At 39.7% G+C, this 16,853-nt stretch overlaps 1 protein-coding gene across 1 annotated transcript in view; it reads left to right on the forward strand.

Moving 5' to 3' along the window:
• Nucleotides 1-16,853, forward strand: part of TKT (transketolase) — a 61,876-nt gene that overhangs the window by 32,141 nt on the left and 12,882 nt on the right. The window contains 3 exon segments of the mRNA XM_042451019.1: nt 6,337-6,528; nt 7,198-7,316; nt 10,325-10,518. Of these exon segments, the coding sequence (XP_042306953.1) occupies nt 6,337-6,528; nt 7,198-7,316; nt 10,325-10,518 (505 nt within the window).

Consider the following 16,853-nt stretch of genomic DNA (forward strand, 5'->3'; position numbering starts at 1 on the left):
CAGCCTGGCAGGTGGTGTTCATGAAAAACTTTCTCTGCTTGCCATCGGTACTTCTTGCCTGTTTGCATGTCACACTGGAGAGAAGGCAGTAATTTAGCAAAGTGAGTAGATGGCTGTAGATATGTGTTGAAAATGAGGTTCTCTATTTACCCCAGTGGGCAAGAGGACAGATATTCTTGAGGCTATTTATAGGTGAAATGCATTTCAAAGATTTATTCAAAACCCCATCAGAGGGACAAGGTGAATTCCTCTTAAATTATTAAAATTAAGCATACTAAATTTAAAACATTAAAGAATACGGAAGGGAGCAAAAGCACAAAGAATATACATGCAGGAAAAAGTTAAACATGTATAGTACATAGAAAATACAATTGTACCATAGATACAAGGAAAAACAGTTATTACATGCAACAGTTTAGCACAGAAAGAAGATTAGAATTTTTTTCTTGTTACTTAATGCATAACTATGAAACAAAGGCTTCAGATGAAAAATACTGTACTTTAAACAGAATTGGCAGAAGCCAAATTATTTCTCTACCAAATTCTCAACAGTCCAGACTAGTTAAATGCAGCCTGTAATTTTTCCCCCATCACATGCACTGTAATCTACAAAATTCAAATGCGTATGTGCATTATTTATCATCTCTATCTACCTAATATCACAAAAGAAATCCAAAAAGACTTCTATGGGCTGCCCCATAGATTGCAACTGTAAGGTCAAGAAAATGTTGAGGTGGAAAATTAAGGAGAAGCTGAGAATGAAAAATAGGTCATTTTTAGGTTAATCTACTCAGAAAAGAAACAAACAGAAAAAAAAAAAAGAAAAGGGAGGAAAATAAGAAAATGGAAGATAACAAAGTAGCATAAACAAAAAGAAGACAGCACAAACATTGGGAAAGATGTGGGTTTGTCCCCATAATTTGAGACTCGTGTCCAAGTCCAAAGAAGGTCCTTCAGAAGGTGTTAAAAGGTAAGCCGTAGCCCAAAGATCTCAAAACAGGCCAAATCTGCTAATAAAAAATATGAAAAGAGAAAAAGAGTTTGTTCCTGTCCTGAAATGGAATGGCGTTTTGTTTGCCAACATTCTAAATACCTTGATTTCTGAATGATCTCTGTTTCTTTCTCTGCAGTTACCAACTGGAAATTTGGTTCTAGAGTATGGCAACATGATGGAGGACCAAACTTGCAGATAGTTTTTATGGGTTGATATAATCCTAGGCCTAAGAATATCCATGGGGCCACCACTATTCATGTGCTCCATGGCTTCAACAAGATTTGCCCGCATAATACTATGTTTTGCTGCTTCTCTGATTCCAGGCAGCTAGCCTTATGACCCCAGGAAAAATGGGGCCTGTTTTGCTCCTCATTCAATACTGTAAATCAGAGCTTTGCTCCTCATTCTGTACTGTGGCTTCCATGTTAGCCCTTTCTTCCTAGTACCTGAATAGCCCAAACATGACCTGGTGATATGTCCTCTAACATAATACATTGTATAGTTGCATGGGCTGCTGTTACCAGTTTCATTTCTTTCTGCAGCTACAGTGTTGTAATCAGATTTTTTTCCCTGTCCTTCACTGCATTAGTTTATATGCAGATGTTTGGGGATAGACAAATGTGTGCGGAAATAATACAGCCATCCGTAAAATCTCTGAGGAAGCAAGTTGTGCATTAAAATTAAATTTAAAGGGAAGGAGGAATCCTGTCACTTGTAGTTTGCCATAAAATTTAAGTTGGAAAGGTTATCAAGACCATCTGGAATTGTCTGCTTCTTTATTCCATAAAGCCTCCTGAATCTTTAACAATTGCATGTTAGGCTAAAATTCAGCTGTTTGCTTCGCTCATGTGATTACCTGGCATTAAATTTCAATGTGTGGCTGGGATAGAACAGGTGCCCTCTATTCCTTTAACTAGGATTTACAGTGTCCTCACCCAAATTCAAAGTAAGACTCGCTTCAAATCATGTCTCTCCAGACTCTGCTATCTCTACCAGTAAACAACATAATCAGTATCATCTTGTGCCACAGGCAGAGGCAAAACAAAATATGAAGATATCGGCAGAACAGATATTTCCCAGTGACTCATGTCACTGAACTAAGCAAGTGGCTACATTAGAAGACAAATTTGGGGGAAATATTTTCCCCAAACACCACTATGACATCTTTTGTCCAGACAATAATTTTTTTTTAATCTCCAGGACCCCAAATGGGCTGTCACTCAGTTTAAAAAGACTCACTGATTGGCTGTAATAAGGTTTAACTAGTTTATATCTTTATAAATGTACATGCAACTAAACAATAATTCAGTTCTAAATTACCTGCCTATGTTGCAGTAGGTGACATTTTTAACTAGGCTTTCCTTCTGTTAGAGAAAAGAAGGAATGCCCCTTCTGATGTCTGCTGTGTTTGGTGAAGTTGTTATTAAAAATAAAACACCAGTGGTATTTTCCCCTCCTAATCTATTGCCACATTAGTCAGAGCCAAAAGACCATCCATCTAGCATCTATTTCTTATTAGTCTATTCAAATTCAGTTGTAATGTCTAATCTCTTAACTAATGGATTGTTTAAACACTGCAAGAATGTTAATGTGCAAATCACATTGATTCAACTTGTTGGGGTTTGCATGTGCATTTAAGACAGTAGGCCACAGTGCTTGGAAAGAAGGAAAGAAATGGACACTTCTTTAGACACAGTAGAATTATTGTCTAGAACTGATAATCACTGGATCAGAGCAGAGAAAGAAGTGATTAAACCCTCATGAGTTGTGATCCCAATAAAAATCAACACTGTGCCTCCCCCTCTTTATTTCACTTGTCGGTTGCCTCCCCTAAAACATTTTCAGGGATCTAGCATCACATATATAATCTGGATTTGGAATTAACCTAAATAACCTAGCACAAGATCCTATCTGATCTTGGAAGCTAAGCAGGGTCAACTCTAGTTAGTACTTGGATGGGAGACCACAAATGAATACTAGGTGCTATAGGCTACATTTCAGGGGAAGGAACCGGCCAAACCATCTGTGAGTATTCTTGCCTAAGAAAATCCTATGAAATTCATAGAGTCAACGTAAATCAGGGAAATTCATGGTTCTCACGACAGGCAACTTGAAGGCACACACATACACATATGCATAGTGGAGAATGTGCAGCTCCTTGCCTCTGATTAAATAGGTTCATTTAGGTATTGTTTCTGTAACATGAAAATACTGTACATATGTGCTGAAACACTGACACATTTGGTAATGCTGAAATGAGGAAGTATGGAGCATGTGTTAAGTAAGAGCTGTGCTTTCTCTATGTTCTTGCTGAGTCACAGTGACCATGAATTAACAGGTGTGTTCATTCCAGCTTTACAATAAGAGTCATTGTTCAGTTCCTCCTTTCTAAAGGTTATGTTTTTATACTACAATAAGTGCCAAATGACTAAGAACCTTCATTTATATATTTGTTTGGATTACTTATACAGGAATAAGGTATAGTAAGGAATAACCTATGTAAAGAATAACCTGTGCTTCTGATTATTCTTGACAGTCTTTAAGAGTTTTCCAAATGCCTTCTACTGTGCATAGGCAAACAAGAGGCACAGCCTTCTTAACAACCATGGCAGCATACAAAGACCAGAGTAGGCAATTGGAGTGAGCTACTACTTCAAGAGAGCTTGAATCTGGTTATTATTAGCTTTAACAGATGAATAATATTGAACTGCTGCAGTCCCTGTTTTCTCTTTGTGCCAGAACTGTGTGAAGCTGAACAACTGGTGCTCTCTAAGGGACACATTTATATTACATTGGACCCTCCTCACCAGCATGGATCGTCACGCTATGATTCTATGATTCTATATCATTAAATGGCAGTGATGCAAACACACATACTGCAACATTAATAATACACTGTAAAACAATAATATGGGGTGCAATCATCATGTTTTTTTTCCTATCCACAGGCAGTGTGTGTGTTAGATCTCAACCTCTGTGGATACAGAGGGGAGACTGTATTTAAAAAAAAAAACAATTATTTTTGGGTTAGGTTCTTTTGTCCAAGGTCTTGCTTGTGTTGTTTCTGCTTTTTTATGATTGTCAATTTTTTTTAAAAAAAACTTCTTTGCCCAATTGTGCTATTTAAATAAGAAAAAAGAGGAGGGGATAAATTTTAAACAAGGTTAGGTTAGGATATTAGTTCTGCCAGCATGCTGACAAATCTGGCAGAGAGACCCCTGTCCCTTTAAGCTAAGAAAAGTAAGTGGAGCCTTGCTGGGACAAGCCAAATGTCCCTCCAGTGCCACTCTCCCTAGAGCAGCTAACCAGATGCCTCTGGGAAGCCCACAAGGAGGACATGAGGGCCAGAATTTTCTCCTGATCCTGGATATAACCCATAGGCACTGTGACTAGCAATCTGAAAGGGAGATCAAGAAGATGGAGTGAGCTTGTTTTCTCCTGCTCCAGAGGCTGCAACATGAATCAATGGATTTAAATTACAAGAAAAGAGATTCCACGTAAACATCAGAAAGAGCTATTTGACCAGGGCTGTAGACTGCCTGGTGATGGTAGTTGCATTGTCATTCTTTCAAAGTGTTTCAACAAACATTGGATGTGCATCTTTCGGGAGTGCTGTAATTGCATATTTCTGCATGGCAGAGGGTTAAACTAGACGGCCCTTTCAGCTCCTTCCAACTCTATGATTTTGCAATTGCCATAAGTTTGTCTTAGCACTTTTCAAGTTGTCTTAAGTTGGTGGCCTCTACCCTATGTTGTGTCACTGCATTCCTTATGTTATCTGTGTATTGTGTGAAGCAGTAACAGCAATCCTGATGATGATTTAGGTCTCAGTAATGATAAGGAAAGCAGTTTATATTTCCAAAGCAAACATGACCTACAACCTGAGATTCTGAGTTCTCAACAGCCAGATTTTTTTTCTGCTTCTCTCAGTGGCACCATCTTTCCCCAAATGACAGAGCCCAAACACATACATAAACGGGTTTGGAATTATGTTATCCTAAAAAAAAAAATGCATGGACAGTTTAAAGCTTTTATATGAACATGCTTAAAATAAGATTATTTTGAATTATTTTGAAAGAGATACAAGTTTTCTTTTCTCTGTCCTGTTTTTTTTAAAAAATGAATTATTTGTTATTTTAAAGTTATGCATAAAGATTAGGATATTTTAAAAGTAAAATGCTTGACTCCTATTAGTATGAAGACAAACCTTTGTCTGATTTAGACCAAAAGACCATCATCATGTACTAAAATATTCCATGATATATGCTGTACTTTGCTTAAACTGTTTCAACATAAATATGTGATAAACCAGCACAAACAAAAAGTTGATATAGGTCAATCTAATGAGTTACACCACTTTTCTGCTGCTTAAAGAAACAAAATAAACTGGCCTTGAAAAAAACAGGATGAGTTTTCTCTTTGCAGTAGGTCATTATTGTTTTGTCAGAACTCAAACAGAAATAAACTGAAACATAATAATAATAATAATAATAATAATAATAATTAATGTCTCCCTGCCTCTCCCAGTGGATCAAAGCGGGGTTACAGACTAAGTAAAATCACAAAGTATGTATCTCAAAATTCAGTTAAGAACTGCTAAAACAATAAAATATCAACATCAGACAATAACAATAGCATCAACAAGCAAGGCAGAGATCATACATAGACAAAGCACATCATTCATATCCGGGGGGTATTAATATCAGGGGGGTATGCTTGACCAAACAGCTCAGTTTTAACTGCTTTTCTAAATATCAGAGCTTGGAGCATTATATAGACACAGAGAAGTATGTCTGGATGTAACAAGCAATCTAAATTGTAATAGACTCAAACTGGACCTAATGCCTACTTGCTAACTGTTGATGGCACTTTTGGAGTCACATAAAAAGTGGGAGAGGTATCTGTTGTTATTTTGGCCCTGACATCTGTGGAAATTCAGCCCCCAAGGGCTTTGAAATGGATTTTGGCCATTGGACTGGAAGATGTTTACCATCCCTAATGCACGTGGTGGGTGCAGATCAATGTTTAGACATAAGGATCTGTTGCTGTTGTATCTGGTTTGGCAATGCAATAAAAATGCCACAAGAAGGGGTAAAAATGAGAGAGGGAATTAAAAGGATAGCTGATTCACATGGTTAGTTTTGAGATAAAGGAGGAGATTTCATAGTATTAGTGGTCCATGTAAGAAGTGTGTCCTCTGAAGGCCAGGTGTTTCATTGGATAAGTTCTGAACTCTCCCTGAGTAGTATGTTCTGTGGACTAACTTGGAAAAAGTATGCTTCCTCTTCCAGTATCCCAGAGAGCTAAATATCTAACCATTATTTTTGCTGTTTGATATACAGCTACCGCGTTTATTGTGTCCTTGGAGATGGAGAATTATCTGAAGGTTCAGTTTGGGAGGCAATGGCATTTGCTGGGTTCTACAAGTTGGATAATTTGGTTGCTATTCTTGACATTAACCGACTTGGACAAAGTGAACCTGCTCCACTACAGCATCATGTTGAAATCTACCAAAAACGCTGTGAAGCCTTTGGGTATGTATGTACGTGTACATTACAGAAATATTGGATAAAATGTTGCATTGATGAAATATTTTAAATCTGTGTTACACATGGGGGATAATTAACTAATAAACTAACAGTAATGGTCAATCTGAAAGTTTAGTAATGAGGTTATGAGCAGGGCCAGTGTAGATTTTTAGTTCATTTCCAGAATCTAGTCCCTTGGACTGTATTTGAAGAGCACAAAATGGCTAAGGCTGCCTCTTACTCCCTCCTGAGCTTTTCCCATTGTGTGCAGCCAGGATCCAAGTAACCATTTGACCAGTTCCATGCATCCGAGGGAATTCATTGCTTATGTTTCACAAATAGCAGTTCTACAACTACATGGGAAACCATTTTGAAACTGAAACTAAGGAAAATTGTGATTACAGGTTCTGTAGCTTTTCAGATCCAAGAAAAAAGAGGCTTTGTTTTTTTTTTAATTCACACTGGCCATTCCCTAGCCTTTGAGGCATGCTTCAAAAGTACCTCCTTAGATCTTGGCCATTCTGAATAATGCATAGTGAAGCAACTACATGTCTCAGTTATATGTACTAATATGATGCTTGCCCTCCCCCCGCTTCTTATTTGTTTGCAAGCTCTTAAAGGAGGCTTTACTTATGTGGATCCTTTTATAGTTAATCTGTTTATTTGCATTCCTAGCTGGCATGCTATCATTGTTGATGGACACAGTGTGGAAGAGCTATGCAAAGCCTTCGGCCAGGCAAAGCACCAGCCAACAGCGATTATTGCTAAGACTTTTAAAGGCAAAGGAATAACAGGTACGGCCAAGTACCAGAGATCCCTGCATATTAAATCATATTTGCTAGGCAACATTCCACCAGTGTATCTAGCACTTTTTGGTATTCAAAGCAGTTTGCATACATTAGCTTGTAATCCTTTCAATAAACCTAGAAGAGAGATCAGCTTTCTCTCCATATTGCAAATGTGGTCTGAAACTGAGCAAGTGGCATACCTAGCACAGATTTGAGATTGGAAGCAGGGACTTCCAGATTCACTGTTCTGCCCAAATAATGGAGCAGCTTCCATTAGGAAAGAGCAATCACCATTAAACATTCTCAAGATCTGCTCTGAAGGGTTGGGAGATCTCATTGAAGGATGTCCTCATATCCAGTGTTGTCCTTTGCTTCATACTGTACTAGACCCCAGATCAGACAGTCAGATTTAATTAATAATCCCATTAGACCAAGTATTGAGTGTCCCTCCAGGCACTGGATTACAACTTTAAGCATTCTTCACCATTAGATCTGCTGGAAGTTGCAGTCCAACAGAATCAGGAGGCACTCAAAATTCCCACCCTTACATTAGATCTGATTAGGCTTCATTCCTCCCCTCACTAAAGACTTTGAAACGAGTTACTTGAAATGAATTTTTCTTTACAGAAACTGTAGTGCCAGTTTCTATAATTCTGCACTACAAGGTTGACAGTAATAGCACTGTGACTGATTCATTGTCAGATCGCACAGTGGCTTGTAGCAGGAGACTATTTGGTCTGAAGTCTACATCTCTTCCTTTTGCACTGAGGCTTAATCTGTATATAATCTGCATATAAATACCTGTTCTGCTATTCACATAGGTGTCCTCCAGTGCTTGAATCATAGTCATACTCACACTTTGTATGAGATATGAGTGAGTGTGCGGATGACAAATATAGCATTCATAGTCAAAGCTTATTCCTAAGTGTTATTTTAAAGCTTTGTACAATAATAACAAATTTTGTCCAATAAAAAGTATACATAAGAATTTTGCTTAGAGATGTTTTAAAAGATGAATAATATAAAATTTTAGAATCAATTCAGATATGTGATGGGAAGAGAGTAAAGGAACAGAAAGATACTCAAGATGTTTCAAGATATGTGGATGCAATCTCCATAAACCCTAAGGAAAGACTGGGGTGTACACTATACAAATTAATATGCTGCATCATATTTTGGAGTGTGTGTGTGTGTGTGTGTGTGTGTGTGTAGAATTAATCCACCAATTGATGAAGCTGAATCAGATGCCTATCTCTGAGGGCATTTGGTGCTTTCAGATATTTATGTTAAATGATGTTTGAATTAGACTTGGAAGCAACTCTCCTGCTCTTCCTAAATGACTCATATTATGTAATCTGCCTAATTACAGTACACTGTAGATAGGAATAGTTTTCTCTTCTGCTCCCTGCTATGAATTGTGAACTGCCACATATCAGACATTTCATTAGAGATTTCTGTACTTGTCTTGCCTTCTTGGGAGTTTGTGGCCATTAAAAATTAAGCAAAATGCAAGCACATGGCCTGATTTTGGATCTGCACAAGGATATAAGTGCCTTTCTGCCCAAGCACAGGCCCAGCAGAAAACACAATAAATAACACCCTTTTGCATTGGACAAGTATGTCAGAAGTGTGGATTTGTGCCACCACACATTTATCATGTCATTCCCCCCTTTCTCCCCATTATGTTGAAATTTTAATCTTGTACATCCATCAGCTGGCTTAACCTTTTTCAAAAATAGCTAAATAAACTTAGGATATTTGTCATTTTTCAGGAACAAATGCTGCCACTCTGTGAGACTTCTGTATGGCGAAAAGAATCCTGTATTTAGATCCTGTTACTGTGAGAGCTCAGTCTGTCTGATGCTCTTTCCTGAAGCAGAGAGACGTTTCGTGCTTGCACAGAGTGCCTGCTTATTCAGGTCCTTTAATTACAGAATACATAGCATGTCATATTTGCAGTCAAGATTACTAATTTGCTGACTTGAATTTATTCATCTATATATCTAGATTTACAGCCTTACCCTGTGCCAAGAATTCACAGCTGGTAGCTGTATCACAGACAGAAAAAGAAATATGACAATTCATGTTGCAAAAACTGATAATCTAAAGAGAACAGAGATACCAATGAGAGAGATAACAATATATATTTATTATATTTTAGCTAAAAGGATTCAGATGACTGCACATATTTAAGTTTTATTGAGATTCTAGTGGGGCCGGCAACAATGAAATGATGCTGTCAGTGCAGTATTGAGTATATGAAGGGAGGAATTGAAAAGATAATATTTTCATTGACTGACTTGGGGTTTTTAAACATATTTTTATTCTTCCTTTCCTTCATGGAGTTCAGGGCATTTATTATGTCTATATCCTGCTTTTTCTCCCTCTAAAGGGAGTGTATATTGCCCTTTCTCCCCATTGTTAACCTCACAATGGCCCTGCGAGGCAGGTTAGCTTGAGATATAGTAGTCCACCTTCCAGTGTCCTTCATGGACAAATGTGGATTTGAACCTGGTTTTCTCAAGTTCTGGTGCACAGCTCTAATCTCTTTAGCATGCAGTCTTGGTTCTCCCTCCTCTGTTCTTAATTTTCATTTTCACAATGAATAGGTGAGCTAGATTTAGGCTGAAAGTAGCAGCAGGCCCCAGATCATGCAGTGAACTTCACAGCTGAGTGGGCACTAGGTTCAGTCTCCACACTAGTTGGATAGTCCTATCACTAATTCAGCTTTGGATAATAGAGCTGGAGTGAAGTTGGGAAGAAGAAGAAACTGAACGGTAGAAGAATAAGGCAGAGGTTTCTGGGATTGCCCACCAACCAAAGAATGCAGTAATAGGCAGGCTGTCGCAAAGAATGAAGGCATTTCTAGCACAAATCTGAGAGGTAGATCATCATGTTTGCAATAATAGTGTTATGCCATTTACTCAAGACATTGCTGGTTTCAGCAGAAATGTTTACAAGTGGATTGTGGTTTAACCTCTTGCTTTTCAAATTATGTGTATAATAATGCACAGGTATTGAGGATAAGGAAAACTGGCATGGCAAGCCTCTTCCCAAAAACATGGCTGAACAGGTCATCCAAGAGATTGATAACAAAATCCAGAACAAGAAAAGGCTTTCTCCAGCCCTTCCGCAAGAGGATGTCCCTATTGTTAATATCAAAAACATAAAGATGCCATCCCCACCGAACTACAAGATGGGAGAGAAGGTATTATGGAATTTTCCATCACTAATACATTATTTTTATTGTGTTTTATTTGTCTCTTGATCCCTGTCCCTCGTGGTTAGCGGCCCAGGGGGGGCCGGCGGTAACGTTATTGTTACGCCGGATAATCAATTCATCTTTGAGGGATGGGCGATTTCCATCGGATCTCAAATTGGCCATAGTAAAACCGATCCTAAAAAAGCCCTCCCTCGACCCCCTGGTTCATAATAATTACCGGCCTGTATCGCTGCTACCATTTCTGGGAAAGGTGATCGAGAGGGCGGTTGCGATCCAGCTTCAGGCGGTCTTGGATGAAACGGATTATCTAGACCCATTTCAAATTGGCTTCCGGGCGGGGCACGGGGTTGAGACGGCCATGGTCGCCTTGGTCGATGATCTCCGTCTGGGCATTGACAGGGGAAGCGTGTCCCTGTTGGTGCTCTTGGACATCTCAGCGGCTTTCGATACCATAGACCATGGTATCCTTCTGGGACGCCTGGCTGAGGTGGGAATCGGGGGCACTGCGCTCCAGTGGTTCCGTTCCTACCTCTCCGGGAGGTCCCAGATGGTGCAGCTGGGAGACGTGTGCTCCAGCGAGCGGGCCCTTAAAACTGGGGTCCCTCAAGGAGCCATTTTGTCTCCCATGCTATTTAACATTTACATGAAACCGCTGGGAGAGATCATCCGGAGACATGGGGCGCGGGGGTATCAGTACGCTGATGACACCCAAATTATTTTCTCTATGTCTCCGACTGATGCAGTGACTGGGGATGGCGTCTCTCCTCTCGTGGCCTGTCTGGAGTCAGTAATGGGCTGGATGAGGAAAAACCGACTCAAACTAAATCCAGAGAAAACGGAGGTACTAGTGATAGGTTCTCCTGGTCCAGGAATGGCGGTGATTCCACCTGTTCTGAACGGGGTCACGCTCCCTGCGAAGGACTCCGTGCGCAGTCTGGGGGTGCTTCTTGACTCGTCGCTTCACCTGACTGCTCAGGTGAATGCGACGGTCAAGAGCACCTGTTATCAGCTTCGGCTGATTCGCCAGCTGCGCCCATACCTGGCCCAGGGGGACCTAGAGACTGTGGTACACGCTCTGGTAACTTCGAGACTGGATTTCTGCAATGTACTCTACATGGGGCAACCCTTATACCAAACTCGGAAGCTGCAAATGGTACAGAACATGGCAGCCCGGCTGGTCACTGGTGCTTCCAGGACCAGCCACATAACACCTGTGTTAAAAGATCTTCATTGGCTGCCCATTCGCTTCCGAGCTCAATATAAGGCGTTGGTTATTACCTATAAAGCCCTAAATGGCTTGGGCCCAGGATACCTAAAGGACCGCCTCTCCCCGTACAATCTGCCTCGCACCCTCAGAACATCTGGGCAGCAATTGCTGAAGGTGCCTGGGGCCAGGTTAGCTTCTACCTCGAGAAGGGCCTTTTCCACAGCTGCCCCAGCCCTTTGGAACACGCTGCCCACGGAGCTCCGCTCATCTACCACCCTGGCCCAATTTAGGAAGGACCTCAAAACCTTCCTATTTAAGCAGGCATTCCCCGATTAAATATCCTGTGGGCCTCCCTCCTCTTCCGTGGCCATGAGGTTGGGCTAAGGGGCTTTTATTTGTATTTTTATTGTTATTTTTAGATTGATGTTGTTTATATGTTTTTAACTTTGTATTTTGTCTGCACTTGTTGCACCATTGTAAGCCGCCCTGATCTTCTGGAAGGGCGGGATACAAATAAAGATTTTATTATTTATTTATTATTATTATAATCCAGGACCAGAACATAACATGGATTACAAAAAGTAACTTAAAAAATTACACATATAGGTTAAAAACATTTAAAGAGCTATTATTAAAATGTGAATAAACTAGCTACATAGTTAAAACAAGTTAAATATATTTGTGGGAAGAAACAAAATCAGTACAGAACAGTATTAAAAGCCCTGCTTATAAATGGTCAGTTCCGCAAAGTCTGCAGGTTTTTTTAAAACGAAGACGTCATTTGGCAATGGAAGGACAACAAGGAGGGAACCATCCTGGTCTCCCAAGGCTCCTTAGGCTTTGCTCAGATGTTACTAGTTTATGATTACATTAGTGATAAAAGAGAGCCAAAGCTATTCTGTTTGAAGATGGCTTATTTCATACAGCTAGTGACTGAAGATAGCAACTTTCACTAAAAATCCTGTGAAATATTCTGAAATACTAAAAGAGTTCTATTTGTATTTCTTCTTGAGAGTGGTAAAATGCCTATTCAAAACATCAGGCTTTTTGGAGAATTTGGTCTTGCACACACACATCTCAAAAATAAAGATCCCTTTTTGGCATTATCTGTTAATGGGCTCAGTCAGAATTGTACCGGGAGATGGTTTAGGGGTGTGTGGAGACCCTGCACCTCACAGATAGCATTGGGCCTGCATTTCCATTAGCTCTAGTCAGTACAGTCAATGGTCATGAATGATAGGAGCTATAGTTTGATTTTCCAACCCTGTTCTTTTGGAAAAGGCTCCCGGCCCAAAAATAGGACCTACACATAATAAAATGCCTTCTATACTGAATAACTTCAGGTTGGGTCTGTATGTGATGATACAGGCATTGTTTAAAAAGCTTCTGAAATGCACATTCACTTGAAGATCAGCAGACGAATGTGATGAGGATGTTAGACAAGAAGAACACTGCTTTTGTGGGTTACTGAAAGTGTGAGAATATTATGCCTATGAAGATTGGGAGAGGCATGTCTAAATCCAACATGGAAACTAGTTTGTCTTTTCTACACCTAAACAGAGTTCTCATTCCTTTAAGAAGAAACCAAGTAGAGGTGGCTTGTCCTAGCTTCTTTGGCTCAGATATTAAAGTAATATGAATCCAAAATATGTTTTTTCACCTGCTACAGTATGTAACAAGCTATAGTTGTCAGATGTGATATCATCATCATCATCATCATCATGTTTATATTTCACCTTCCTCCCAGCACTAGAGACAAACCTGTCAGTAAAATCTGGCTAGTTATGGATAGCACTCTATGTGATGTGTGCACATGGAGAGAATGTATTTTCTCTTGACAGAGTTTTGTTCTTGGCTGATTCAGCTGTGATGTGCCTGACACTTAGAGATAAATGTATCTGCACATCAGAAAGCATGAAGTTAAGTGGCACTGCAAGGTTATTTCATAGATTTATCAGGCAAATATGGTACTGCAAGCATTTAGAACCAGGATACTAAATCTATGAAAAGTCAAACCATTACAAATGCCACAAAAACATGTTGTTGATATTGCTCTAGCATCATAGGGTAATATGCAGAGAAGGCTTAAGAGGTTGCTGGAGTCTCCTCAGTGTAATCCATATATACATTAACTCTATACATTAAAGTATGTATATATATATATATATATATATATATATAGTGTTGTATAAATGGTCATTCACTTTGCAGAAGCCTGGAATTGGCTGCAGCTGGGACCAGAGGCAGCAGGTGATGTCCGAGGTCACAGTGTGTGCCAGAGAGCACGTAGCAATATGTAAATATGCTGTGTCACCTTTGGATGGAGAAAAGTATTCCAAGATGCACAGGAACTTGTACAGGAAGGGGCTAGGCAAGGTGGCCGCATGGCAAATATGTATATAAGCCCAGATGACCAGTTGTACAGTTTGTGGAGTTTGTAGTTGGTGGATGGTGTTAGTATTGATCTTGCGTGTGTCTTTGCAACAAAGAATAAACAGTGCCTCTTCGGAGAAAAGCCAGGCTTTGGTGTGCTTTCATCTGGCAGTTGTTTTCTTGGTGTGCTCCAGCAGCCTGCTGTTTGTTTATCTTTACACAAGCTTCCAAGATTACTCTGCATGCTCATGCTTGCATCAGCACACACACACACACACACACATTGCTCACCATTGTACTGCCTTTCTCTGGTGGTGGAAACTGTGTGCTTCTGTGAGACAAAAGGCTGTGCTGATTGGAGCAATGCTACTGGTATGATCCCCCATGTCTGATAGGCTTTTGTTGAGGAGCCAGTTTAAATGTGCCAAACACCTAATGGGCATCGACAATAGTGGTGTGTGTGTGTGTGTGTGTAGGATCTCTCAGACACAGTGGCAGTAGCACCATAGCTAACACTTGTTACACTACACAGAAGGAGGTGTTGTCTTCTACCTCAAAACCTTATGATGAACCAGCCCAAAATTAAACAAGCTATAGTGCCAAAAGATGAAAAACCCAGATTGGATGGCACTCAGTGAGCTACTGGAGTAGAGCAGATGACAACTGCAAGTAATGCTGTGCATAATGGCACAACTGGGCTCAAGCTGAAAGGATGTTCAGGTGTTGACATGCTCAGAGGTGAAAGAAAAGTCTGCAGCTGCTCCATACATATTGCAGAAACATGGAATGTGAGAAGCATGAATCAAGGGACGCTAAACATAATAAAAGGAATGTATAGGCATTGTAATACTTGGGGTGAGCAAATTAAAGTGCAGAGGAATAGGACATTCTGAGTCATATAACTGCAGTGTTTTACTAAAGAAATGAAAACTGAAGAAGAAATGGCATGGCATTAATAGTGAGGAGAGAGATACCAAAAGCAGTCAGAGGATATATTACAAAGTCTGACAAATCATATCATTAAGGTTTCAGGGGAAATTAATCAGTATTACTATAATTGAAGTTTATGCTCCAACTACAGAGGCAGAAAAAGAAGAAATGGAAAGATTATATGCTAAAGTTTGAGAAAATGAACCGCACAACTAAACAGGACTTCTTGTTAAGCATAGGCGATTGGAATGCAAAAGCAGGAAACAGAGCAAAATCAATAGACTACATAATTGGAAACAGAAGATGAAGAAGCTCCATTCCCTGTGCAAAAACAGGACCAGGAGCAGATCGTGGCACAGACCATGAATTCCTAGTATCAAAAATTAAAGTAAAGTTAAAGAAGAACACTAAACCAAAATATGATAAAATTCTTCAAGCAGTTAAGGACAGACAAGAAGCAAAAGTAAAAGGTGACAGTAATGTAAACCTACTGGGTAACCATGGGCAAGTCACACTCTCTCATCCTCAGATGATGGCAATGCCAAAACCCTCTGAAGAAACCTGCCAAGAAAACTTTGGGATAGGGTTGCCTTAGGGTCATCATAAGTTGGAAATGATCTGAAGACACACAGCAACAATAGAAGAGATCCCTGAATGGGACTGTCCAGCAACTTGCAGTCTTGACTGCAGTCAAGAAGGTTGGGACTTGAAAGGGCAGCTATGAAGGAACCAGATAAGATTCTGAACTATAGTTAGGATTGTCCATGCCATTGTATTTCCAGTTTCTATGTATGGCTCTGAAAACTGGACAGTGAAGAAAGCTGATAAGAAGAAAATCAACTCCTTTGAAATCTCGTGCTGGAGGAGAGTTATACAGGTACTGTGGACTGCTAAAAAGACAAATACAGTTGGCCCTTCTTATACACAGATTTCTTATACACGGATTCAAGCATACACGGTTTGAAAATGTTTTTAAAAAGAATAAATTTCAAATATCAAACCTTGATTTTCCATTTTTTATAAGGGACACCATTTTGCTATGTCATTATTTAATGGGACTTCAGCATACATGGATATTGTTATCCATGGGGGATCTTGGAACCAAACCCCAGAGTATAACAAGGGTCCACTGTAAATGGGTCTGGGTTGAGATCAACATGAAGGCAGTTAACAACAACAAAGAGGTCATATCAATCCTGAACTCTCCCTAGAAGCCAAGATGACTAAACTGAGACTGGCCATAGAAAAGGCAATAATACTTGGTTAAGGTAGAAGGCAGTAGAAAAAAAGAAAGAGTGTATTCCAGGTGAATAGACTCAATCAAGGAAGCTATGGCCCTGCAAGACCTGAGCAGGGCAGTTGAGGATATGGTGACTTGGAGGTCTCTCATTCGTAGAGTCACAATAAGTCAAAGTTGACTTGATGACTATTAACTACATCAAAGCTATGTTGGCCAAGCATCAAAACATAATAAAATCCAAAATACACATTATGATGATATATTTATTAGGTCAATCAAAAGGCGCAGGATACATTATGCAATTCAGAGACCTCTGTACTGGCACATGTGCAGACAAGCTTAGGTATTGTAAAAGGTAAATAATAGTCAAATACAAATTGCTTTATGTTTGTTGGAGGTGAAAATCTCAGAAAGTAAGTACCAGTCCATTTGCTCCCTCTAGTTCAAGATTCTCATATTGCAGCTGAGTTGGGAATTTTAAAACAAAACAAAAAAGAGTACACCCAGGAGTAATCACTGTGCAACAAAATCCAAAATGCATATCACAGTGATGCCTTTAGTAGGCCAATC

Source organism: Sceloporus undulatus, chromosome 2, assembly GCF_019175285.1.
Source record: "Sceloporus undulatus isolate JIND9_A2432 ecotype Alabama chromosome 2, SceUnd_v1.1, whole genome shotgun sequence".
Classification (NCBI taxonomy): domain Eukaryota; kingdom Metazoa; phylum Chordata; class Lepidosauria; order Squamata; family Phrynosomatidae; genus Sceloporus; species Sceloporus undulatus.